General features: G+C 38.8%; 2 protein-coding genes across 7 annotated transcripts in view; one reads left to right on the forward strand and one right to left on the reverse strand.

Annotated features, from left to right (window-relative positions):
- Positions 1 to 1,365: 1,365 nt before the first annotated feature.
- The window catches only part of celf3b (cugbp, Elav-like family member 3b), a 33,762-nt gene continuing 8,825 nt past the window's right edge, over positions 1,366 to 26,302 (reverse strand). Inside the window, exons 4-14 of one of the 3 annotated variants that reach the window (XM_052619313.1) lie at positions 23,105 to 23,153; positions 17,271 to 17,399; positions 16,447 to 16,526; positions 14,389 to 14,532; positions 10,765 to 10,900; positions 10,124 to 10,261; positions 9,949 to 10,008; positions 9,771 to 9,863; positions 9,343 to 9,486; positions 7,461 to 7,599; positions 1,366 to 2,130 (exon numbers count right to left, since the gene is read on the reverse strand). In XM_052619313.1, the coding sequence (XP_052475273.1) occupies positions 7,472 to 7,599; positions 9,343 to 9,486; positions 9,771 to 9,863; positions 9,949 to 10,008; positions 10,124 to 10,261; positions 10,765 to 10,900; positions 14,389 to 14,532; positions 16,447 to 16,526; positions 17,271 to 17,399; positions 23,105 to 23,153 (1,101 nt within the window). In that variant the 3' untranslated portion in view covers positions 1,366 to 2,130; positions 7,461 to 7,471. Of the gene's footprint in view, positions 2,131 to 7,460; positions 7,600 to 9,342; positions 9,487 to 9,770; positions 9,864 to 9,948; positions 10,009 to 10,123; positions 10,262 to 10,707; positions 10,901 to 14,388; positions 14,533 to 16,446; positions 16,527 to 17,270; positions 17,400 to 23,104; positions 23,154 to 26,302 lie in introns of all 3 variants that reach the window. The other 2 variants (XM_052619312.1, XM_052619311.1) reach the window with 2 other exon arrangements.
- Positions 17,083 to 22,314, forward strand: LOC128031087 (uncharacterized). Of its 4 annotated transcripts, none has more exons than XM_052619316.1 (5): positions 17,083 to 17,215; positions 18,868 to 18,934; positions 20,520 to 20,807; positions 21,005 to 21,307; positions 21,437 to 22,314. In XM_052619316.1, exons 2-5 carry the CDS (start codon positions 18,877 to 18,879, stop codon positions 21,802 to 21,804), a joined length of 1,017 nt encoding a protein of 338 aa, XP_052475276.1. In that variant the 5' UTR covers positions 17,083 to 17,215; positions 18,868 to 18,876; the 3' UTR covers positions 21,805 to 22,314. The 4 variants fall into 4 exon arrangements, with proteins under 4 accessions (XP_052475276.1, XP_052475277.1, XP_052475274.1 ...); XM_052619317.1 differs by having other exon boundaries at positions 17,093 to 17,215; positions 20,523 to 20,807; XM_052619314.1 differs by lacking the exon at positions 17,083 to 17,215 and adding an exon at positions 18,520 to 18,702.

Genomic DNA, 26,302 nt, shown 5'->3' on the forward strand with positions numbered 1-26,302 from the left:
AGAGAGAGAGAGAGAGAGAGAGAGAGAGAGAGAGCGAGCGAGAGAGAGAGGAATAACGGAACGGGCGGGACTTAAACATCGTGACGCTTATGGAAGGCCAAAAGGGCCAAAAACACTTGAATTTTAAAAGTGAAAAATCAGCGCATTAAATACGAGTATTCATCATGTATACAACGCTTTAAATACGTGTGAAATACCCGTTACAGTCAGTTTGAATGGGTCAGTGTCATAAGCTGTGTTCAACTTCATGCAGCGCTGCACAGACCGATCGGAGAGAGCAGCCGCTTGCAGTCGGGGACAGAGTTGAAAGCAGAGACGTCAAGACAGACAATTTCTACTGCGGTAGTGAGGCTCTCGCTGTGTTTGCATATCACAGATGAAGTGAATAACATACAATATTTGTCAAATACATAGACGTTTCAGAAACTTTTTCATGAGCAATGGAAAACACCTTTTATATACTGCTTGATACAGCGCCACCTGTTCAAGAATAAAGTAGCCTACAACATAAACATATAGAAATACCAATAAAGTGGGGGTTTATATGCTATTATATATATATATTTTTTTTTTTTGATAAATGTGACTCAATATGACATTGTGACTACAGAAACAAAAGCTTTTACTATTCTAAAAACAGATTTGTGAGCAGTATAGTAATTGAAGATGTTATAAACAATTGAAGATGTGGTTAAAAATAAAATATAATTATGTTTTGGGTAAATCTAGCAGGTAATCTTGGTCTGTATTCATTTTATCTATATGTTAAAATGAAAATAAAAAAAATTATATAATATTTAGTTTTGTTATAATGGTTGTATATATACAGATATTCCTGAACTAAAAACATTCCTGCAGCTGTCATTATGTTTAAATGAACACGAAAGGAGGCAGTGGTATCTGATATCATATTTCGTTTTATTGTCAATATACAGAGAGGAAAATTGCAGTAGTCAAGGCGAGCTGACTGATGTTATCAAGTACGCTGCTGTTTGCAGAATTACCGGATTCACGTCGTCGCGGACATCACACTCCTGAGTCGAATGCGCAAAGTCCGAACTACCAAGGATGCAAGTCCAAAATCAGCGTACTTTGTATTTAGAAACGCACGCAGACCTACGTCACCAGACTATTTGCCTAATCTTCACGGTACTTTAGACCGCGGTGGAAACACAGAGAGCAGCAGGTCTGGGGGGAAAATATGGTACAAATGTTCGGGTAATTTCGGTGGAAACGCGGCAAAAGAAGTATCTGGTTCATTGCTGTGAAATACAAGAACCTCAGTATCTACACCAGTACCACACAAACCATCTCTCCGACGCACACAGACCTCAATCCATGTACATTAACACACAAAACATGACCAACCTTTCTTTTAATACCTTTATTTTATTTAAATCAGAAACAAAACGTTTGATCCAAAAATTTAAGACATAAATATCATCATTGTAGTTCATATTTCAATACGTTACAAAGTTTTACAACTGTTTTAATGTAGTTCTCTAAAAAACATTGAAAAGCAAGAGACTCCAAACCATGTTTTCCAAATATGAATAAATAGATAAATAAAAAGATAACATATTAAAACTTGCCCAGAAATTCCTGAGTCCCCTTACACTTCACATTTATAATGAAAAAGTAGAAATCTTAAGATGGTTTTCTTACGATATTAATAACACTACTGACTGTAACTACTGTCTTTTGCTATTCTTATTTTCTTTTTTCACATAGTTTATTTTAAGTTTAATCTAATTATGGTCATTTACTGTGGCTGGTTTTCTCATTTATTATTTATATTTATTTATTTTGTATGAAAAACAATACTGTTTTATACATTTACAGAGCTAAGAAGGTCCATAGGAAGTAGCATGTTTTTTTGTGTGTTAATACCATATTATCTTTCCATAATTCTCTCTCTGTGTGAGTGTGTTTGTGTGTGTGTGTGTGTGTGTGTGTGTGTGTGTGTGTGTGTGTGTTGAATGCGATTTATGTACAAGATCTTATTTTTGTCCTTTGCATATACACACACACGTGAGCATGCAAGATAACAAACATCTCATGTTAGCAATTCAGCTGTGCAGCTCAGCGTCTGGAGTCCGTCTGCTGCGTGGATGCCTAATAATCTCCATCCTGTGACAGACAGAAAGAGAGAGATCGATTGATTGCATTACACTGATGTTCATGTTATTAAATTCTCTGCTTTGGATCGCAGACAAACAGCAGACAGTGATTCAGTTTTCAGGTTAATGTCTGCTTTATCAGGTTGCTAAGTGTAAATGAAAGCATCATCATATCATCCCCAACATCTCGCTCATGCCGATGACCTACCAGTGTACTGACCCTCCTTCCAGTCATGTGATTTCTGTGATGGTTCTTATAAAAGATTCAAATCATTTTGGTTTGAATCAACATAATGAATCATTCACTGAATGAACTATCTGAATAAATCCCTATATGAGCAACAAATGATGTCCGTGAAAAAAAAAAGTTTTAAATATCAGACATGCTATTTTTGGAAAGCATTAAAGAAATATTTCTGTAAAATTGCTAAAAGATCACTGAATTTGCAAAACTAAATTCAAGAATTGCAAGTTGCAGTTTTACAGTGAAGTGTGTAATTTTGTCAGCAAATGTAAGTGCAAAAATTATGACTGTTTTCAAAAGATATCCCAAAAAGATGGCCCCGCTCTAAAATCAAAGCGTTGGTTAAGTTATTGTAGTGTTGGGCTGGTCATGATGCTCAAACCAACACATCAATGTTTTACAGAGACACGGGATTTAACTCACAAAGTCTCTCATTATTAATTTGGGATATGAGGACGTGTTCAGCACTGATAAAATTACAAACTTCAGCAAGGAGCCAAACTCGACCTTAAACCTTAGAAAATCTACTCACAACCTGTCAACAACCTCAGTTGCTGCATATATACCATATCAGCTGTGCTTTGATACACGCAAACACATGCAGGTCACAGTGAAGCTCAAGACTGCTTAACTGGAGATCATGTAGTGCTTTCCTATCGCAATGTTCCATGTGTTAATTCTGTATGTGTGCATTAAGAACGATTTATATGAGTGTTTCTGATTGCAGCCCACATGCATCACTCTTTAGTTTAAAGGGATAGTTCACCCAAAAAGGAAAATTATGTCATTGATAACTCACCCTCATGTTGTTCCAAACCTGTACGACCTCCGTTCATCTTCAGAACACAGTTTAAGATATTTTAAATTTAGTCCTAGAGCTTTCTGTCCCTCCATTAAAAAATCTATGTACGGTATACTGTCCATGTCCAGAAAGGTAAGAAAAACATCATCAAAGTAGTTCATGTGACATCAGAGGGTCAGTTAGAATTTTTTGAAGCATTGAAAATAAATTTTGGTCCAAAAATAGCAAAAACTATGACTTTATTCATCATTGTCTTCTCTTCAGTGTCTGTTGTGAGAGAGAGTTCACTGCAGTTTGTGATATCCGGTTCGTGAACGAATCACTCGATGTAACCGGATCTTCTTGAACCAGTTCACCAAATCGAACTGAATCATTTGAAATGGTCCACGTCTCCAATAATCATTAATCCACAAATGACTTAAGCTGTTAACTTTTTTAATGTGGCTGACACTCCCTCTGAGTTCAAACAAACCAATATCCCGGAGTAATTCATTTACTCAAACAGTACACTGACTGAACTGCTGTGAAGAGAGAACTGAAGATGAACACCGAGCCGAGCCAGATAATGGACGAAAGATTGACTCTTTTCCACGAACTGATTCTTTCGGACAGTTCGATTCAATAAACTGGTTGAAGAAAACGGTTCACCGGTTCTTTTGCGCTCGACGTAATGGCGTCATTGGCGATGATTGCCCTTGAATCAAGCCTTCGGTTTACCCGCGCTCATAACATTAGCACAGAATCAGTTCAGAATCAATCACCAAAAGAATCAGTTCGGTTCAGGCGCTCTGTGTGTCAGTCTGCTTCTCGCTGAATCACACATGCGCAGTATCATCAGCTCCTCGGTTCACGAATCGAACGCGTCTGACAGAAACGGCTCTTGACTCGAGAATGAGTCAGTCTATTGTTCGTTATCTGGCTCGGCTCGGTGTTCATCTTCAGTTCTCTCAGCAGTTCAGTCAGTGTACTGTTTGAGTAAATGAATTACTCCGGGATATTGGTTTGTTTGAACTCAGAGGGAGTGTCAGCCACATTAGAAAAGTTAACAGTCAGTTGTGGATTAATGCGTATTGGAGACGCGAACCGATTCAAATGATTCAGTTCGATTTGGTGAACTTGTTCAAGAAGATCTGGTTACATCGAGTGATTCGTTCGCGAACCGGATATCACAAACTGCAGTGAACTCTCTCTCACAATAGACACTGAAGAGAAGACAATGCTGAATAAAGTCGTAGGTTTTGCTATTTTTGGACCAAAATGTATTTTCAATGCTTCAAAATATTCTAACGGACCCTCTGATGTCACATGGACTACTTTGATGATGTTTTTATTACCTTTCTGGACATGGACAGTAGACCGTACACACAGCTTCAATGGAGGGACTGAGAGCTCTCAGACTAAATCTAAAATATGTTAAACTGTGTTCCGAAGATGAACGGAGGTCTTACAGGTTTGGAACAACATGTGTCATTAATGACATAATATTCCTTTTTCTGTGAACTAACCCTTTAAGTTGCAACAGGAATTCTGGGTACTTGCTGAAGAGTTACTCTGAAGAGTGACTGTAAAAGATTAGGTTCACTAATGTGATATACAGTGGTGTGAAAAAGTGTTGGCCCCCTTCCTGAATTCTTATTTTTTTGCATATTTGTCACACTTTAATGTTTCAGATCAAACAAATTGAAATATTAGTAAAATATGACACAAGTGAACACAAAATGTAGTTTTTAAATGAAGGTTTTTATTATTAAGGGAAAACAAAATCCAAAACTACATGCTCCTGTGTGAAAAACTGGTTGAGCCACCCTTAGCAGCAACAACTGCAATCACGCGTTTGCGATAACTTGCAGTGAGTCTGTTACAGCGTATTGGAGGAATTTTGGTCCACTCATCTATGCAGAATTGTTGTAATTCAGCCACACTGGAGGGTTTTTGAGCATGAACCGCCTTTTTAAGGTCATATCACAGCATCTCAATAGGATTCAGGTCAGACTTTGACTAGGCCACTCCAAAGTCTTTTGTTTTTCTTCAGCCATTCAGAGGTGGACTTGCTGGTGTGTTTTAGATCATTGACTCTGGCATTTTCCCAGCCTTGATCTCATCAGCATAACAGTCTCATTTAAATACAGAGGTGCCTGATAGTATCACCCATACCTTCACATTATCATAGAAACAAAGGCACAGCTGTGCCTTGAGTTTAGGAGGCACCTTTATCTTGGGACTCCTCTCTATAGTCAGGAAGTGCATGAAGACAAAATGTTAATGTCTGACTTTATCATCTCAGAATGTCATAATCTTAACCTCAAAATGTCTTTATTACCTCAAAATGTAAAAACACAAAGTACATACTATTATATTTTAACATTGTACAAATTTTGGTCTAGTGCACTTTGTCAGGCAGGGCCTATTTAAGAGATTTCTTGATTGTGAACAGGTGTGGTAGTAATCAGGCCTGGGTGTGGCTAGAGAAACTGAACTCAGGTGTGATAAACCACAGTTTTAACAAGGGACAAACACTTTCACACAGGAGCATGTAGTTTTGGATTTTGTTTTCCCTTAATAAGGAAAACCTTCATTTAAAAACTGCATGTTGTGTTTACTTGTGTTATCTTTGACTAATATAAAAATGTATTTGATGATCTGTAACATTAAAGTGTGACAAACATGCAAAAAAATAAGAAAAATCAGGAAGGGGACCAACACTTTTCACACCACTGTATATCTCACACATTTTGCCCAGAATCCCTGTACTGGTGGTGTTTTCTCCATTCAGCACCAGGCACTGTACTTACTGTCACCATCACCATCAGACGCTCAGGTAGGTCCATAATGAAGAAGGTACTTCAGAAATTAAAATGTCATTCATTCAGCCTCATGATTTTCGAAACCTGTATGACTTATTAATCAAGTTTGAATATGAGATTTAAATTTCAGTGTGCCTCTCACACAATGGCTCCGGAAGACTTAAAATAGCACATAAGTCACATGTTTGACTTGTTTAGTACTTTTTGCGCCATTTGCGTGTATAGGAAAGAGCAGCATGAACACTCCTCTAAATACCTTCTTTCATTCAGTCATATGGGTTTGGAAAAATATGAGGCTGAGTGTTTGAAGCTTTATTTTGAGCTGAACTGATGCTTTCTTCACCGCTGCTTTCACCTGTTGACCTGCTCTTATGTATTATGATAAACATTCTGAACCATTCACCTTCCCACATTCAGAATTATAAGCAAATTATTAGCAGCACAAAGTAGCACATTTCAGAAACGAATCAAAAACAAACTGCAGTCTAGTTCATCATAGAGAGAATGAGAGGGTTATTCATTTCCAGTCAAATCTCACAGGAATTCATCAGTGAAATCAAAGCCACAAATGCACCAAACAATCCTTCGTAGCCACGGCAACATGCCATGCAGCCCACCATGGCCAAACAATCAATGTTGCTAGAGCAACCCAAACACAGGCAGTCGCCAACGGCAACCAGACAGCCCAATCAACTTACTACAACGTCAGAGGTAGTGGATTATCTGTTGCTAGGTAACCATAGCCACCGGGTCTCCATCATTTATGATTGGCCATTTGGAGCTTGTCATGTGGTTTGTGATTTTCATTGAGAAAATACAAAGAGCAGCATCAACAACAGAACCAGATCGTACTGTTTTAGTTTTAAGCTTATCTATCAAATTTAAAGGTGGAGTTTGTAATTTCTTACAGTCACTTTAGAAAAATCTGTGATTTAAGTAAAAAATAAATAAATAAATGAATGCATTTAGCAGACGCTTTTATCCAAAGCGACTTACAGTGCAATCAGGCTATCAATTTTTACATATCATATGTTCCAGGGGAATTGTACCCCCAACCTTGCACTTGATAACGCAATGCTCTACCAGTTGAGCCAAAGGAACACTGATTTACAGTTTTTAATCATATTTCATAGTATTGTTTTATTTTTACTTGATTTTTCAAAGTTGCATTGGAGTGCATTTTACAAAAAAATACAGTTTCAGTCTATCGACTTTGACGTTTAATTAATTGTGTTACTTGCTATGTCTTTAGCACTTTCTTAATGAGAACTGCATCATTTTTTCAGTCCTCTGGATTATTTTCTCATCTATTCTTGAGTATGCACTGGCTCCATTGCCTCCTATTCTTCATTATAAGTGTGTTTAGCATCCGTATTCAGACAAATCCCTGCAGTATTTTCTCTTTGTTCTCTCACCTTCTCATTTTTTACATTCTTTCTACCTTCTGCATTATAAATCTCTTTCTTTCCTAATGTTTTGTCCTCTCTTACCCGTCTGGATCTCAGTAGGGTCTGTTGGCATCTTTCGGCCTTTTCAGCTGCACTTTGAGTCTCTTCATGCCGATCTGAAATCCGTTCATGGCCTGGATGGCCGTCTGAGCACTTGCTGGGTTATCAAAGCTCACAAAGCCTGAGAGACAGAAAAAAACAAAGAGATGAATGTTCAGTGTCCATGCAAAACTCACCACTGTGTTGGAGGTCTGCTGTGCAGTTGCTGAGTTTGTTCAGGTTGATAGTGTCTACTACAACTTTACGAGGAACGCAGTCTACGACTAGGAGTGTATGGATGTAACAATTCTGTAAGGTGCCAAACCAAGTAATGCTTTAAAAGTAAGTGTTATAAATGTGAAATCCACTCTAAACCTGACCGAGGAGCCAGTGCAGAGATTCTAACACTGGAGTAATATGACTGCAAATCCTAGTCCCAGTTAAAGTCCTAGCGGCTGAATTTTGTACATATTGCACCTTATTAAGTGTGGATTTAGAAGCTCCAGCTAATAGAGCATTACAATAGTCTAACTGTGAAGTGACAAAGAAATTTATTAGCATTTCCACAAAAGTAAAATTTAACATAGGACACAATCTTGTGATATTTCTAAGGTGAAAAAAATTGTTTTTGACAGTGCTCTGGACAAAAAGAATCAAAAGAGAGATTTGCATAAAAAATAACTCCAGGGTTCATTATTCGACTCTGGATTTCCAAAACAGCCATCAAATAATCAGAGACAGAAAACCAGCTTTAGAAATTTGATAACAGCAACCAATGAGCATAACTTCAGTTTTACCACCATTCGAGCACAAGAAATTATTATCCTTCCATATTTTAATATCAGTAATGCAGTCAGACAAATAAGTAAAGTCAAGGTGCTAATGAGGTTTTAAATGTGTATCTGTATGTCGTCTGCATACAAATGGTAATGAAGGCAGAGCTATCTGAAAAGGTTGCCTGAAGGTGACAAATAAATGTTAAAAAATAAAGGATCTAAAACCGACCCCTGAGGGACGCCAGTTGAGACAGAACTAATCTCAGGCCTATAACCACCCAAACTCGATACAAACTGGGAGCAGTCAGTAAAATAATACCTTAGCCACCTTAAGACACACCAAACACTCTTTCAAGATGAGTTAGTAGTAGACTGTGATCCACAGTATTAAACGCAGCTCTTAGATCAAGAAGAATAAAAATAGATGTTCTTAACAGAATCAAAAGCCATCAACAAATCATTGGTGATTTTTGACCAAGGCTGTCTCAGTACTGTGAAGTTTAAGAAAACCCGACTGAAGAGGTTCAAAAAGATTATTAACTGTGAGATGTTACACAAATGAGAGGCAACAATACGCACAAGTAATTTTGTCAAAAACCAGAGATTTGAAAGAGGAGGAAAGTTATTGAAGCGTCCAGTGTAACATTATCTTTTTTAGATACAGGGGTTACAGCAACAATCTTCAATGCTGCTGCAACAACCCCAGTCTGTAAGGAATCATTTATAATACTGAGAACAGCAGGACACAGAGCATCAAAGCAAGATTTAAATAAACTCGTGGGTCGATGTAATTACAAATCAAAGAAAAAGGTGGACCCTAACACTTAAGACCAAGCACTCAAATATAGAAAACTAAGGAATGGTCACAGCACTGACATTAAACTGCTGATTGAAGACAGCAATAAAACCAGCACCTCTGCCAGGAGACCTCGGGAGATTTAAAGTTGTCAAACAGTAGTCAATCATCTCCTTTATGCCACGATTCAGTAAAAATTACACTAAAATAACACCAGTGCATTGCTATGTTAGTTGGGAATTGTGGGAGGTTTCTAGGTAGTTGCTCCCTACCTAGTTAGTATTTCAGGAAAACATACGGTGCTCATTCTTACCGAAGCACTTGCTTTGATTGGTGGCCCGATCAACAAAGACTTTTGCAGAGATGACATTACCGAACGTCAGAAACATCTGGAGCATTTCTGAGTCAGTGAACTCCTGAGGCAAATGGTAAATGAAGATGTTACACCCCTCAGGACCTGCAGCACACACACACACACACACACACACACATACATTAGACTCAACGTCAGTTTTATAGACAGACATCATTATCATGAAAAACTCAGACACAATGATTTATAAACGTGTGTATTCATACATAAAGCAATGATTAACCATACCATAGACAATATACTTGTGAAATTTGGACTTGAAATACTAAAAGTTATATTTTTCCACACACACTTCTTTTTGACAAGGGTACAGACTAATGTCTGAGGAAGCATGCAAAATGTCTTTTTTAAACAGGAAATGACATCACCTTCTCTCTGTAGCTGTGGTTGTTGCTGGGCAACCAGGGTAGGTTGCTGTAGGAACGGTTGGCTGACCAATCCGTATGCAGTCGGGTAGGCTGCTGTGAAACAGAGTTGACACATGCTGATACAGCAAGACAACGACTGATTTGACCCAAAATATCATCTGTGAGAGATATATAGTACCTGTATAGTACTGCATGCCTGCGTAAGCCTGCTGGAGAGGATCTAACGCAGGACTCTGAGCTGAGAGACCATGAAGAGACAGCGTTTTAGTGGCTAACTGCCATTGTGTTAGAGGATTACGGTTGATTGGCATTCAGTAGCTAGTGTGTTCTGGGCAGCTGTTGATTTAACTCACCTTGATACGGATGAACACCACTGGAGTAGATTTCTGATATTGGCTGTCCATTGCTGGTTGCCTGTACAGGACTATAGCCGTTCAGTGGAGGCAGAGCTGAGATGGGAGTGGCTGCGATAGTGGGTGGAGTGTTTGCACCTGTAGCCAATCACAGAGCAGTGTGGAGTTTAGACTGACGAGTAAAAGAATGACAAACAAGAAGCTGTTTGCATAAAGATCTCCATGCTGAAAAACAAGAGTGCTGTACTGTACTGAATGTGCACTTCAAATCTTAAACGTATATTTTTTATAACTACTTGCAGATAATAATATAATATTAATAATGATTAAATAAAAGGTCACTTGTGTTAAAGTGAGACACGTTCATGATTGTGACTCATAACACACTGAAGTTACATTTAAGCCAAAGTGAACTTTTTTCATAAGGGTAAATATGTTTTCTGGCTTTTAGTTACTGTTTGCTAGCTTTGATTTTAAAATAAAAATAAACATTTAGCACACAAGTAGACATTCTTATTCACATTTTACATCCTTCTGGCTGGTGTAATTATTATAAAGAAACCATATTATGATGCAATTCGGACCTCTTTCCTGAAGCGCAAGTAGTTCTGCTGTAATGCTGTGGTGAAGGTGGCTTTCACCTGAAGAGGATGTGAGAGGTGCTGCTATGATGCCGTTAGCATTGAGTGCTGCCATCTGCTGCATCTGCAGCGCAGCGACTGTAGACACAGGTGACAGATATGATGACTGTGCAGCCAGAGCCTGCTGCTGAAGCACCTGAGGCAGACAGAGAGGAAAAAGTATCTGTAGTATAAGAACAAGTAAAATATAATAATATGATGGATACATTTTATGGCCTAGGTGTTGAATTTTATTGCAGTATTAAGTTTATTTAATTTGTCCACAACATTTTTCAAATCTGTTTATAAATACAGATTATAAATAAATAAACCATTTGCATTTTTTTCTGTGTGAAAATGATCATGATTAAAATAATACAATAAAGTCTGAAATACGATAGGATCATCGCTCTCACCTTAATGGCTGAGTAAAGTCCCAGCTGCCTATTTGAGGTGATGGCCAACATTAATAATATTTATATAATATTTATATAAACTTAATGTTTTTATATTATATGTTTTAATAAAACAATACAGTGTTATTATTAGTAGTAGTAACAGGGAAAATATTTCGATTTTCAAGTCTCTTCTGCTCACAAAGACCAAGTAAAAACAGTAGTATTGAAAAATACTTTTACAATTTCATACTGTTTTCTATGTGAATATCTGTTAACTGTAATTTAGTTGTAATTCAGTGTCACATGATCTTCAGAAATCATTATAATAACATTTCTGATTATTATCAGTGTAGTGATACCCAATATTTTTGTGGAAACCATGATGCATTTTATTTTTCAAGGATTCACAGATGAATCTTGATCAGTCATTAAATGCAAAACAGCTATGCATTTTACAGCTATTTAATTAGTGAAGAAAAAATTATTATTAAAAAAACATTCAACACTTAAAATATGCTTTTCGTTCTATACTGATAACCAGAGGTGTCAAGTAACGAAGTACAAATACTTCGTTACTGTACTTAAGTAGAAATTTGGGGTATCTATACTTTACTTGAGTGATTATTTTTCAGCCGACTTTTTACTTCTACTCCTTACATTTTCAGGCAAGTATCTGTACTTTCTACTCCTTACATTTTAAAAATAGCTTCGTTACTGCTGTTTCATTTCGGCTTGTTTACATTCCGGCTTGTCATCATTAATAATAAAAAAAAAAAAAAAAAAAAAAAAAAACCTATCCAGATAAATCGCGCCATCCGGATGGAGTGAATTTGATTGTGGTTGGATGAGAAGTATAAACATATACCATTCCGACACCCTATTGGTCTGTACGCGATCCATCGCACCTGCATGTGACACAAATCACATCACAGTCCAGCCAGGACATAGACAGTTTTGGGTTCGTTTATCAAAAAATATATTTCTTAAAAGTAGGGTTGGGTATGGAACCGGTATCCCGATTGCCTCAGAGTCAGTCCGCTTAAATTTCAAATGAAACCAGCGTCAGACCGGTCTCCTCCCGTCTTTCAGCGCGCTCTTCAATCCGCAGAGGCGCAGACCGCGAACGGAGCAGCGCATGCGCACTTAAACAAACAGAGGACACAAGGTGTGTGTTTATCGATAGATTGTTAGAATATCCATATCTGTGCAGTTCTTTGTCATAAATACAGTTTACAAAAGGTCACGAGGTAGCAGTCGGTTTCTTATCTGTAAAGTTTTCGCTCATCACACCACAGCCGTTTCCTCCAGCGAAAATCTAGCCCTTAACACATATGAACGAACACATACTTTAATTACACTTACTTAAATATACTTAATTTAATCATACGGACTTTATACATACACTACTGTGCAAAAGTCTTAGACACTTTAGTATTTTCACTTAAAAGAATGGTGTTCGGACAGTTATTTATATATTTTGCTGTAGTGTGTCAGTATAAAATATCAGTTTACATTTCCAAACATTAATTTTGCCGTTGTCAGACTGCTTGTGCATTCAAAATCGCACTAGATTATTATTAAAATTAATGGCAAACTGATATTTCCTACTGACACACTACAGCAAAAGATATAAATAACTGGCTTAAAACCCTTTTTGGGGAGAAAATACTCATTTTTCCATAAGACTTTTGCACAGTACTGTATTTTAAAAACGACATTGTTGCTACTTTATAAAGAATGACCATACAGTAATTCACAGAACTGATTTAAGACAGTGACAGACAGCACTCATCTTAACTAAATATCAGAGTGAGTGACAGAGATACAGTAGAAACATTATGTGTGGTTTTGTATTAAATAATGACCCAGATTGTGAAATACATTTATTAGGCTTAGATTAAGGGAAGCACAACTTGCACAACAAGCTATGGATTTATTTAAAATATTTGTAATGTTCTTTAAAGTTATCCATAGTTTTTTTTGTGGTTCTTTTTTTTAAAGTATCGGTTCAGGCACCGTTTAGGAGCCGGTACCGTTTTAAAAGTATTGAAAAGGCACTGGACCCTACTTAAAAGTTATTATTTCTCACTGGCTCATTTACCAAATGAGTGCTTTTTCTTCGTCCTCCACAAATTAAGCTACTGTAGGTAGTTTGGTAGCGAGACGTTTGAATAATTTAGCGTTTTCGATTGACGATGCGATTGACAAAGTTGTGATAAGTAGGCTATACCAACTTTGTAACTCGTTACCCCCCAACACTGGACATAGCAGACGTATGTACCAAATACAAGAAGCTATCAATTAAGAAAGTATCAGGATTATGATTTCTTTTTCAGTTTTAGTTTTTGATTAATCACTTGGATTAATCATTCATTTTGACAGCACTATAATGTTTACTGTAAATAGACAACCATACAAGTGTAATTGTTATTAAGCCTGCACCAATGTTCTTGTCCATTGCCCTCGCAGATTCCTGCAGATAATCATGGATGTACATAAACATTCCATTAAAAGTTATTGATGACAAGCCTCTGAAGTTTGACTTTTTGCACCATAACAATACTTATTGGCAACTAGTCATCATATCTCTAGTCCTTTAATGTATTTGGATTGTACTAAAGTGCGTTCATTTTAAATGGGCATATATGCGGCTGAGGAAGACCTGAAGGTCGAAACGTTGCTTGATTAAATTCCTCTGGAGCAGTAGTTTTCAGTGTTCAGACTTCACTTCTTTATTTGTCTATATCATTCAGTTGTCTTGCACCTGTGTCCTAATTGGATGTTTGGGATGTGCACACCATTTTTGTATTTTCATATATGCGGCTGAAACAGGAAGCCTAGTGCATCCCAAATTTTTCAACATGAACATTTTAATATAACATTATAGTCATTATGGCCTATGGCCTTTAGAAAAAATTTTTTTGAGAAGGTGGGGTAGTGTACAATAGGCCCCTGTGGTGCGGCCTAAGCTTTTGTTCTTAATGGCATTTTTTTCCCCTTACATTACTTTTACTTTTATACTTTAAGTAGTTTTTTAAACCAGTACTTTTACACTTTTACTTGAGTAAAAAGCTTGAGTTGATACTTCAACTTCTACAAAAGTCTTTTTAAACCCTAGTATCTATACTTCTACTTGAGTAATGAATGCCAGTACTTTTGACACCACTGCTGATAACAGGAAAAACCTAAAATCTAATAACCTAATGTACATGCTCAAAAGCACTGTGTGTGTCTGAGCTGTACTCACTGCTTGTGTGTAGGCATTATATGCATTAAAATTGAGCGTCACTGGACTGTAGATGCTGAGCTGCGAGGCCACCTGCTGCATGCGCCGCATGCCACGCTCCTTATCTGTGTCTGCAAACTTCACCACCAGACTGGAGGAGGCACCCTGAGCACAGACAGACAGAGATTACAGCTGAGGGGAGAGGAGATGGGAGAGAGGAGGAGAGGAGAGAAGAAGAAAGAATGAGATGAGATAGGAGGAGAGGAGAGAGGAGGAGGAGGAGAGTAAGCGGAGAGAGGAGGAGGAGAGACTGAGAGGAAAGAGGAGGAAAGGAGAGAGGAGGGGAGACAGAGAGGAGATAGCAGGAGAGACTTTGAGAGGAGAGAGGAGGAGAGGAGAGACTGAGAGGAGAGAGGAGGAGAGACTGAGAGGAGAAATGAGGAAAGACTGAGAGGAGAGAGGAGGAGAGACTGAGAGGAGGAGGAGAGACTGAGAGGAAAGAGGAGGAGAGACTGAGAGGAGAGAGGAGGAGGAGGAGAGACTGAGAGGAGGAGGAGAGACAGAGAGGAGAGAGGAGGAGAGACTGAGAGGAGAAATGAGGAAAGACTGAGAGGAGAGTGGAGGAGAGCAAAAGGAGTATAGACTGAGGGGAGAGAGGAGGAGAGAAGAGAAGAGGAGGAGAGACAGGAGAGAGGAGGAGAGAATGAGAGGAGGAGAGAGGAGAAGAGGAGGAGAGACTGAGAGGATAGAGGAGGACAGCATAGAGGAGGGTAGACTGAGAGGAGAGAGGAGGAGAGACTGAGAGGAGGAGAGGAGAAAGGAGGAGAGACTGAAAGGAGAGAGGAGGAGAGAGTGAGAGGAGAGAGGAGCAGAGACTGAGAGGAAAGAGGAGGAGAGGAGGAGAGACTGAGAGAAGAGAGGAGGAGAGACTGAGAGGAGAGAGGAGGAGAGCAAAAGAAGAGGAGGAGAGACTGAGAGGAAAGAGGAGGAGAGACGGAGAGAAGGAGAGACAGAGGAGAGAGAGGAGAAGAGACTGAGAGGAAAGAGGAGGAAAGAAGAGAGGAGGAAAGACAGAGAGGAGAGAGGAGGAGATGAGATAGGAGGGGAGACAGAGAGGAGATAGCAGGAGAGACTTTGAGAGGAGAGAGGAGGAGGAGGAGAGACTGAGAGGAGAGAGGAGGAGGAGGAGAGACTGAGAGGAGAGAGGAGGAGAGACTGAGAGGAGAAATGAGGAGAGACTGAGAGGAGAGAGGAGGAGGAGACACTGAGAGGAGGAGGAGAGACTGAGAGGAGAGAGGAGGAGAGACTGAGAGGAGAAATGAGGAGAGACTGAGAGGAGAGAGGAGGAGAGACTGAGAGGAGAAATGAGGAGAGACTGAGAGGAGAGAGGAGGAGGAGACACTGAGAGGAGGAGGAGAGACTGAGAGGAGAGAGGAGGAGAGACTGAGAGGAGAAATGAGGAGAGACTGAGAGGAGAGAGGAGGAGGAGACACTGAGAGGATGAGGAGAGACAGAGGAGAAATGAGGAGAGACTGAGAGGAGAGTGGAGGAGAGCAAAAGGAGTATAGACTGAGGGGAGAGAGGAGGAGAGAAGAGAAGAGGAGGAGAGACAGAGGAGAGAGGAGGAGAGAATGAGAGGAGGAGAGAGGAGATGAGGAGGAGAGACTGAGAGGAGGAGAGAGGAGAAGAGGAGGAGAGACTGAGAGAAGAGAGGAGGAGAGACTGAGATGAGAGAGGAGCAGATACTGAAAGGAGAGAGGAGGAGAGAAGAGAAGAGGAGGAGAGACAGAGGAGAGAGGAGGAGAGACTGAGAGGAGGAGAGAGGAGAAGAGGAGGAGAGACTGAGAGGATAGAGGAGGACAGCATAGAGGAGGGCAGACTGAGAGGAGAGAGGAGGAGAGACTGAAAGGAGAGAGGAGGAGAAACTGAGTGGAGAGGAGAGGAGAGGAGGAGAAACTGAGAGAAGAGGAGAGGAGAGACTGACAGGAGGAGAGGAGAATAAACTGAGAGGAGAGAGGAGAGGAGAGACTGAGAGGAGTGAGGAGGAGAGATTGAGAGGAGAGAGGAGGTCTCACTTACAGGCAAAGTTCGGCTCCCATGCAGACTGTTAATGGCAGACTGGGCCTCTGAGTGACTCTGAAACTTTACAAATGCACAACCTGTAAAAACAAGACATAAATCTGATTTTGAGTGGCAGACTGGGTTTGTGTTTTACACAGTCTTTCTAAATGAAAATGCCCTCACCCTTAGATGATCCAACATGTTTTTTTCCTCAGATTTGGAGAAATGTAGCATTGCATTAGTGTCTCATCACTCATTCACTGTAGTGAATGGGTGCCATCAGAATGAGAGTCCAAAACTGATAAAAACATTACAATAATCCACAAGTAATCCACAGCACTCCAGTCCATCAGTTAACATCTGGAGAAGACAAAAGCTGCGTGTTTGTAAGAAACAAATCCATCAAGATGTTTTTAACTTCAAACAGTCGATTTTTAACGCTTCCTCCAGTGATAAAGTCAATTTCCTGTTTTCTCTCACTTCAAAATCCAGCCACATATTAGTTTAGAACTGTTTTTGCTTGTAAACGGTGCTTGATCTGTGCAGATTTCTTTCCTGATTTAGACCAGGACACTTTTTCACTGGAGGAAGTGTTATTATGGATTGAGTTTTAGGATCGGAAGCAACAGTTTGTGGATTATTGTGATGTTTTTTTCAGATGTTTGGACATGTATTCGGACGGCACCCATTCACTGCAGTGCATCCATTGATGAGACACTGATGCAGTGCTACATTTCTCCAAATCTGAAGAAGAAACAAACTCATCTACATCTCAGATGGCCTGAGGGTGAGGACATTTTCAGCACATTTTCATTTCTGGGTGAACTATTCCTTCAACAGACCTTTGCTGGTGCCGTCAGGTCCTTTCAGTACCGTGCACTCATCGATGCTGCCGAACGGCTCAAACATCTTCCTCACGTCCTCATCAGACTGCTGCTTTCCCAACATCCCCACAAACAGCTTTCTGTCCTCTAAAAAGAGTGAAAAAGGGAGAAATTAGCATGATCTGTTATTTAGCATCAGGTATCTGACTTTATTTCAATTCCAGGTTTCGTGATGTGTGTCAGCAATAATTCAACAGTGCTGTAGTTCCCTCAGTCTCGAGCAGAGGGATGAGCTGACTGTAATATGAACAGTATGGCCATATTTTAACGATCTAAATGCAAAGTGTAAAGCGCAAGGGGCAGGTGCACTCAGGGCCAAATCCACTTTTGGTATTTTAATGACAGAAAAACAGTTGGAGCGCCCAGGCACATGGTCTAAACGGGTTGTCCATATTCTCTTCGCCCATGGGCACACAAATGAGTGCAAATGGGGTGGTGTTGGCACAGTGGATAAGACACATGCCTTTGGTGTGAGAGACCTGGGTTGGAATCCACTGTGAGACACCAATGTGTCCCTGAGCAAGACACTTAACCCCTAGTTGCTCCAGAGGCGTGCGACCTCTGACATATATAGCAATTGTAAGTCGCTTTGGATAAAAGCATCAGCTAAAAAAAATGAATAAATGCAAATGCATTTGTTAATTAAACGACGTGGCGCTGGATGGGAAAATGGGAACTGCGCCGGACTGAAACTAGCAAACACACTTGCGTCGCATTGCACCGCATTGCACCGGGTGTATTATAGGGCCCAATATGTGATTGTTTTATTGTACTTCTGAGGTCCAGATATCCTGACTGTATTGGGAAGGACATTTGGACCTCAAAATCATACATACTGTTCATATTACATGTTGCAACATGCCTCTGATGTCATCACGTCTCTATTCCTGGTATTTATTTACATTATTTATGCAACTCTCGTTCACTGCTCTCACTGTGTGGCAGCCTGCATGGCATGTATTGCTTGAACTGTACTGGCATAAAAAACTGACACAAAAATCCCATCTCTGCCTTTTGTTGTGTATTAAAAAGGTATCAGTAACATACAAATGCTAAAATTAACTATTTAAAACAAACTGAACTGGACTAGTTCATTTTCATTTAATGCTCAAATGTCTTGCAATACAGCTCGCTGTTGAGGGTGGAGCACCCCTCCCACTCCCCCTCTCTCTGTCGTGTCAAACTGCACGTCAACAGACACAAGCACAAAGCGGAAGTGGAGAATGAATGGACCGTCAATGCTAATAAGTTTGAAGGGAAAGAACGACTCTATTAAGCACTTGGAACTTAAAACATAAAACACTTAAAACACTTGACCATAGGTTGAACTGAACATCTGGTGTCTCTGTCGGTCTCGCGTTACAGAGTGTTTCAGAGTTCAACAATGCAGGTCAGTAGTTGTTCTGTCGTTAATTTCGCATTACAAACAGGAGACTGTGATAAATCTGCAGTTTATCTTAACGACCAGCCCACAAGCGTGATATGAATCATTGTGTTTTCGTGTATTTGATGCTGTCTGACATGATGTAACAATATTTCCTGATGTGTGTTTCAGTGTAACACAATGAAGGCTATTCTGATTTTGATTTTGGCTTCAACATTTATGGGTGTCTTTTTTAAAGGTAGGCCACTTATTTGACTTTCCTTTTTTTAGATTGATGTTGTGTCTTTACTCTTTATACAGTATAATTAGCCTTAATCAGTGACGTTCAGTACTAAGGCACTATATATTTTCAAGTATTTGGTTGAGAAATCATTTTCTTGCAATTCAAATGCATGCATAAGTATAGCTGTACATACAGTGTATTGGAACAGTAAACTGGAGTCAAGAAATCTGTAAATATGATCAAAAGATGAATATGACACAAAACTACAGAATCTTTATTGGAGAGGTTGGAACTGGCTGCATTAAAGGCTGGATACAAGCATTTCAAAGCAGAATATTAAGAGTATGCTGATGTCTATGTTATGTTTTACATTTGCCTTAAATTCAACTGTTCCAATACTTCTGCTCACATCAAATAGTGGGATAAACTCTAAAAGTGCTGTCCTTTTTATTTGGTAAAACATGTACGTGTCGAAAGAACTAATAATAAGATGTGACATTCTGTAGTGTTGTTGCAAATTCATCTTTTAATCGTATTTGCAAATGTCCTGACTCCACAGCAGAGAAAGCAATTTTGTCTTTACTGTTCCAATACTTATGAAGGACACTGTATACATTATGTTTACATTTTCATTTTACTATGTCATTGTTATACATGTACTTACTATAGTAATAACATTAAATTGTGCAAAATTACAAACAACTAACTATACATCAAACTAAATCCTAACCTTAACCGGATAGTTCACCCAAAAATAAAAATTACCTCATGGTTTATTCACCCTCAAGCAATCCTGGATTTATATGACTTTCTTATTTCAGACAAATACAGTCAGTTATACATATATATATAAAAATGTCCTGCTCTTCTAAGCTTTATAATGGCAGTGAATGGGTGTCATAAGACGGAGGACGGAGGAACGAGGAAATGAGAGAAAACGCTTTGGTGGACACGGGGCCTTTACAGTTTATAAAGTTTTAAATATGGATATTTTTCTAACACAAACGCATCTCTTTGCTTCAGGAGGCCTTTATTAACCTCCCGGATCCGTGTGAGGCACTTTTTATGATTGATTTATACACTTTATTATGCTTCAAACTCTCAACACCCATTCACTGCCATTATACTATAATTTTTATAAAACTCCAGTTGTATTCATCTGAAAGAAGAAAGTCATACACACCTAGGATGGCTCGAGGGGAGTAAATCATGGGCTGATTTTAATTTTGGGTGAATTATCTCTTTAAATCTATAATAAGTACACTCTTAGAAATAAAGGATACGAAATGACGTTTATCGCAGTGATGCAGTAGAAGACCTGTTTTTGATTCCTCAAAGATTATTCCACTGAACGGTTCCTGAAATAACCATTTCATTATTAATGTGAAGATCATTTTAATTATCTAAAAAACGTTCTCCACTATAAAGAACATTTTCGTGCGAAGGAAAGTTTCCATGGAACCATCAATGCCAATACAGTACAATATAATATTACTTATTTTTGTAATTACACTGTAAGAATGACACTTAAAACACAGCGTAACCAGACTTGCTCCATGGATCATTAACACGTCTGTCTCTCGTGTGGGTTTTGTTTCAGCAGCTGTCTGTGAGAATATTCCGTCTGGTTTTACATTAATAAACCGAGCGTACACATTCCCCGGTAACGCCAGCGGCTGTCATCACGCTGAATGGAGGAAGAGCCCCCCCGCAGACGCCACTATCGCCACATTCACAGATCATACGTGCACGACTGAAGAAGGCTTTGAGGAGGAGTTCACATGTAAAGACCAGCATCTGCTTCTCAGAGCAGCTAGATACACAGACCAGGGGCGCTACGAGTTCATCTGTAACACGGCTACAACAGCAACTCAATTGGACGTTCTGTGTAAGACGTCACTGTATACGATTTATTTTTGTGGAAACCATGAAACTTAAATATAACTTTAGTAGAAAGTTTAAAAACAGCTTTTATTTGAAACAGAAATCTTTTGTATTATAACTGTCTTCAGCAAAGCTTGGATCAATTTCATGCATCCTTGCTGAGTGAAAGCATTGATTTGAATCGAATAATTTCCCCTATAGATGCTCTAAAGCTGAGTGTAGACGAGACAGACAGCATCACCTTCAGCTGTTATTCACGCAGCGCCGAGGATGTGACGTGGCTGCATGACAAGGAGACAGTTTTGCACTACACGATGGACGGATCCGTGATTCCTGGCAAAGGTTACGAGGGAAGAGCATCGCTGGAGAAGACCTGCTTCACAACCGGCGATTTCTCTCTGACCATCTCTAATGTTCGCCAGGCAGATGCTGGCGTATACCGCTGTTTTGTGGATGATGAAACCATTAAAGGATACCCACATGCCTATGAGCTGGAAGTGAACGGTAAGACTGAGAAAACTCGACTGCATTGTAGGGTTAAATATTGCATGTCGTTTGACATAATAACAATCTGATGCAGTTTGTGCAAGCAGCTCACAGTCTCTGAGTCCAGATCTGTTGTGTGATTCACAGAGAAACGCTCCAGTCCAGGAGACCAAACACACCCCGACTGCAATGAAGCAGCTCTGGTTTTTTATAAGACATCCACCATAGTTTTGGGGCTCATCTTGGGGCTCATCTTGGGGCTCATCTTGGTTGTCAGTGTGATATGTTTGATCATAAAACTACACAATCGTTGGTCCACATCCGCTCCATCCACTCAGAAGAGTGAGGAGAGCACACCTGAAAATGACTGTATGCTGATGTCTGACAGAACTCCAGCCACCGATGAACGTCCGCCTGTCCAGGAGAGCGACTACACCGAAAATAAGCCTTCTGGCACACAACCTATTTTTGAAATCTGGCAGAATGAAGCTTGTGAAGAAGATACAGACATCTAGGCCTGTTTCACTCAAGCAATAGTGTTCATAAAACATCAGGTTCATGTTGAGCTCTCACAGTGTTTCTCTTCCTTAAAACGTATTGGTTTATTGTGGACAAAACTGACTGTTGCAGACCTGCCAACCTGTACAAATTTTGAACTCAAAGTACGTTTATAGTTTCAGTTTAAAGCCTTATTTTTAGTTTAGTAACTTTAACTTCTGCTTTAAAAGGATTTATTTTATTTTTTTTAGATTGCAGTGTTACAATGTTTTAACCCTTTCTTGCACATAATATATGCCTACATGCTTACATTCACTTTATTTGTTTATCCAAATATCAAATACCAAGATATACAGGCTACCGTATACCGCAAATCAGCCGATAGAGATATGAATCTCCCAGCCCATTCAGACGTGTACCAGAGTTTCTAATCTTTTGAATGGCATTATAAAAAAAAACACAAATTAAACAGTTATGTTAAACCATTACAGCAAACAGTAAAACACTAAACTGTTTACCCCCCCCCCGCCCCCCCACGCTGATGGTACTTAAATAAATGTCTAAGGTTGGCAGGTCTGTTATTGTCAAAATTCATTTACATGAGAAGCAGGACCACATTTACATCCAAACTGTGCTGAATCAAACAAGCTTTTCTCACTCCAGCACTAAAGGATGTTCTGCTGCTAATGTTTGTGTTGATTATTTAATGCTTTATTCCTTAAAAAAAAAAGACTTAAGCTCCATTCTAGCACTTTTTTGACTCCGAACACTTTAATTGTGATCTTTTTAGTTCCATGTCTCTTCTGTTTTTTTTTTACTGTATGCATTTTGTTCTGTTTAATGTACACTGTCAAGAGTGGTCCTTGTAATACTTCAAATGTCTCTTTGAATGGTTTTGGTAGTGCCTTAATTTAGTTAAATGTATGTTTTTTTTTTCCAATGCTGACAGAACAAGTATGTATTAGCAAACCAATAAAATACTTCAGAGTAATGAAGTGCGGGTGCCAGTCAATAAAATACATATTTTGAACAAATAATGCTGTTCTAAAGTTGAATTGAATATGTTTCTTATTATTAGAACGATGTCATGTGACCATGAAGCCTGGAGTAATGATGCTGAAAATACAGCTTTGATCACTGAAATAAATTACATTTGAACAGATATTCACATAGAAAATAGATATTTTAAATTATAATAATATTTAAATTTATTTGTATTTTTGTACTATATTTTTGATCAACTGAATGCAGCCCTAGTGTGCAGAAGATCTCACCGAGTCAAAATCTTTAAAATAACCCAAATAACAGATGATTTACCTCCTCTCCCCTCACTGTCTGCAGGCTTCACTTGAATGGGCCGGTTCATCTGAAAAAACAAAAACAAATAAATGAATAAGAATAATTTAAATTACAAAATATACAGGCTCTATTCATGTACAAGGAGATTTTACCAATAGATTAAAACTACTCATGCACAGTACATAAGCGTAGCCTCTTGTTTCTACATAACCTTGATGACGGCTACACCAGTTTTTTTTTCTCAATGCCAGTTTATTATTTTGGTGTCACTGTTTCATATAAAACAGCACATAGCAGTCTGTGGTCACTCACTTTGCATTAATGCTTAACGCTGATTTCCATATGCTCTTCAGCATTTATATCCTGTGACCTCTTCAACCTGCTGCTGTCACTTAAACTAATGTGCACTGGATCGTAGAGATCAGCTTTAGAATGATGGCCATCTGATCCGGATTACACAGACACGCTGGATTACACTGAACTGTGTGTGTGTGTGTGTGTGTGTGTGAGTGTGCGTGTGTGAGTGCGTGTGCGTGTGTGTGTGTGTGTGTGTGTGTGTGTGTGTGAGAGAGAGTGTGTGAGGGTGAGTGTGTGTGTGAGTGTGTGTGTGAGTGCATGTGTGTGTGTGTGTGTGTGAATCCACCAGTGAGATGCTGGGAATCACTGGAAGCACAGTGGTGTATAATGCATTGCCATGGCTCTGCTAGCAGCTTTTCTTTCATTAACAATGTGAAAAAGATGACACTAAAATGTATCTTAAAAAAAATAAAACTCTACTGTATATCTCCATGATTTCTCTGTTTTTGACTGTAACATGAAAAGGCGTATGTAAAAGGCACAGTGAGGCTGTACAGTAGATTCTGCATTAATAGAAGCGCTGCATGTGATCTGTCCTGATTATTATAAGATAATTATGAATCATTAATAACTGATTTACACATTAACTTACTAAAATCTGCTTACAGTGGACTGATAAACCAAAATAATACAGGTGTAATAATACAACAAGTTACATACAAGACTCTAATATGCACAATCTGCAACTAAAAATAAGAAAAATAACAATTTAAAAAAAATACATTGCTCTTAACTATGGCTTGTATTTTGACCTTAAAAACATATTTAACATTTTATGTTATTTATACATAAAATTGACAAAAAATAAAAAAAGTTACAAAATACATATTTTTAAGACTAAATCTATATATATATATATATATGTATATACAGTGCTGATAAACCTAACACAGTTCTTGCACTATGGACTATTATATATGGCAAGGTAACTTACAATAACAATAGTAGTATTTCACATGCTTTTCTGATGAAATGAAAAACGTTTTTAACTGTCTAGTGAAAGCGAGCGAGAGAGAGTCACGAAGCTCATTTGTGAAATGTCACGAGCTCAGCGATGTGCTTAGTCATGGAGAGAGATACTGAATACAGGAGGAGGACAAGATCCTGACAGACAACACAGTGAAGACATGAATGAGAGTGAGGAGAGCTCACACGAGGAGAGAGACAGAGAGAGAGAGAGAGAGAGAGAGAGAGAGACAGAGAGAGAGAGAGAGAGAGAGAGAGAGAGAGAGACAGAGACAGAGAGAGAGAGAGAGAGAGAGAAGACGAGGCCTCTGGACCACGGTTACACTGATCTACAACTTCAACAAGACATGTTTAGCTGTTTAGCTGCCATCCAGATTAGCACCACATTACATTTACTGTTCATTATTCCTGGAACACCGTGACACTCACGCTGCCATGGTAACACAGCCAACAGGCTCTGTTGTCATGGCAGCATGCTGACCTCATCAGCATCATTCTGACCGTAGGTAAACAAGGATGCTTGTTGCCGGGGGCAACAGTTCAAATCAGTCATTAGATAAAGAACAAAGAGGAGAGAAGAACCAACAGAAGAAGAAGAGAATGATAAGAGCAGAAACATTCAGTATTGTGAAACATTAAAATTCTGTGGTTGATAAGGTATTTCAGGTGGTTGCTATGCTATAGGTTCCTGATAACTCAATATGTGTCTGTGTTTTGTTTTGTTTTTTCTAATAGCCAACAGTTGTAAATAACACATCTGACCCACAGTTATTATTAATAACTATAACGATAAAAAAAATTTATAATAATAATAATAGAAATCATTACTTGATATAACCATTAAGTGAAATAAAATAAAAGATAAAAAACTGAAGTAATAAAATAACTCAAATTGAATCTGTAAACTAAAATTAAAAACTAAACTTAATTAAAGCATATCCAGCTTTTTCTTCACCACTGAAGTGAGCCTACGGGCGAAACTTCACTTCATTAGCCACTATAGGGACATAATGAGAAGAAGGTGCACTACAAACCAGTGTGTCCATAATTAACATAATACATTCAAATAATATGGTAAAACACACCAATTTGCAATATCAAGCAGCAAAACAAGCTGGAGGCAGATGAGACCAGAAGCCAGACACAAAGAATTAACAAATGCCACTCTTACGGCAAACATAAGGTGAATAGACATATGTAAAAAAAATAAAAAAGATAATTATAATAACAAAATAATCAACAACTAATGGTAAAAACACACAGCGAAATCACTAAAACTGAACTAAAATGAAACTATAAAATCTAATGTATTCACAAAAACTACAGCAGTATATCAGTGATAATAAAACAGTAGTGATCTGATGACTTGAAGCAGTGAAGCCGCTCTGGTCTTCCAGGACTGGTCACATGACTAACACTAGTAATAGTGAGGGTCTAGATGTGCTGGTGGAGGGGTACAGTAATTCTGCACTTCATGTCCTTCAGCAATCAATCACTCAATCAATATGATGTACTGACACAAGCAACCACAACACACACTCTCTTCTGGGTGAAATATTAAATGATTATTTAATAAAGCATCTCTACACATCCACGCAGCAGAATCCTGCTAGATGAGGGTTTCATTTAAACACATCTGTAGGGTTTATATTAAGTCTCTCTCACACATAAATAGATTTTCATGCACTCTCTCTCTATCTCTCTCACACACAAACACACACACACACACACACACACACACTCCTCTTGTTCAGTTTACAAAACACACACAGCAAGATGCACATGCTCTGTAAATCTCAGCCCTGCAGTCATTCTGGATTATGGAGTATTAAATCTGAGGATTATCAACAAATTGCATTTTTCACTCTCCATCCACAGGCAACAAGCAGTCAT

This window comes from Carassius gibelio, chromosome A16, assembly GCF_023724105.1.
Source record: "Carassius gibelio isolate Cgi1373 ecotype wild population from Czech Republic chromosome A16, carGib1.2-hapl.c, whole genome shotgun sequence".
NCBI classification, from domain to species: Eukaryota; Metazoa; Chordata; class Actinopteri; order Cypriniformes; family Cyprinidae; genus Carassius; species Carassius gibelio.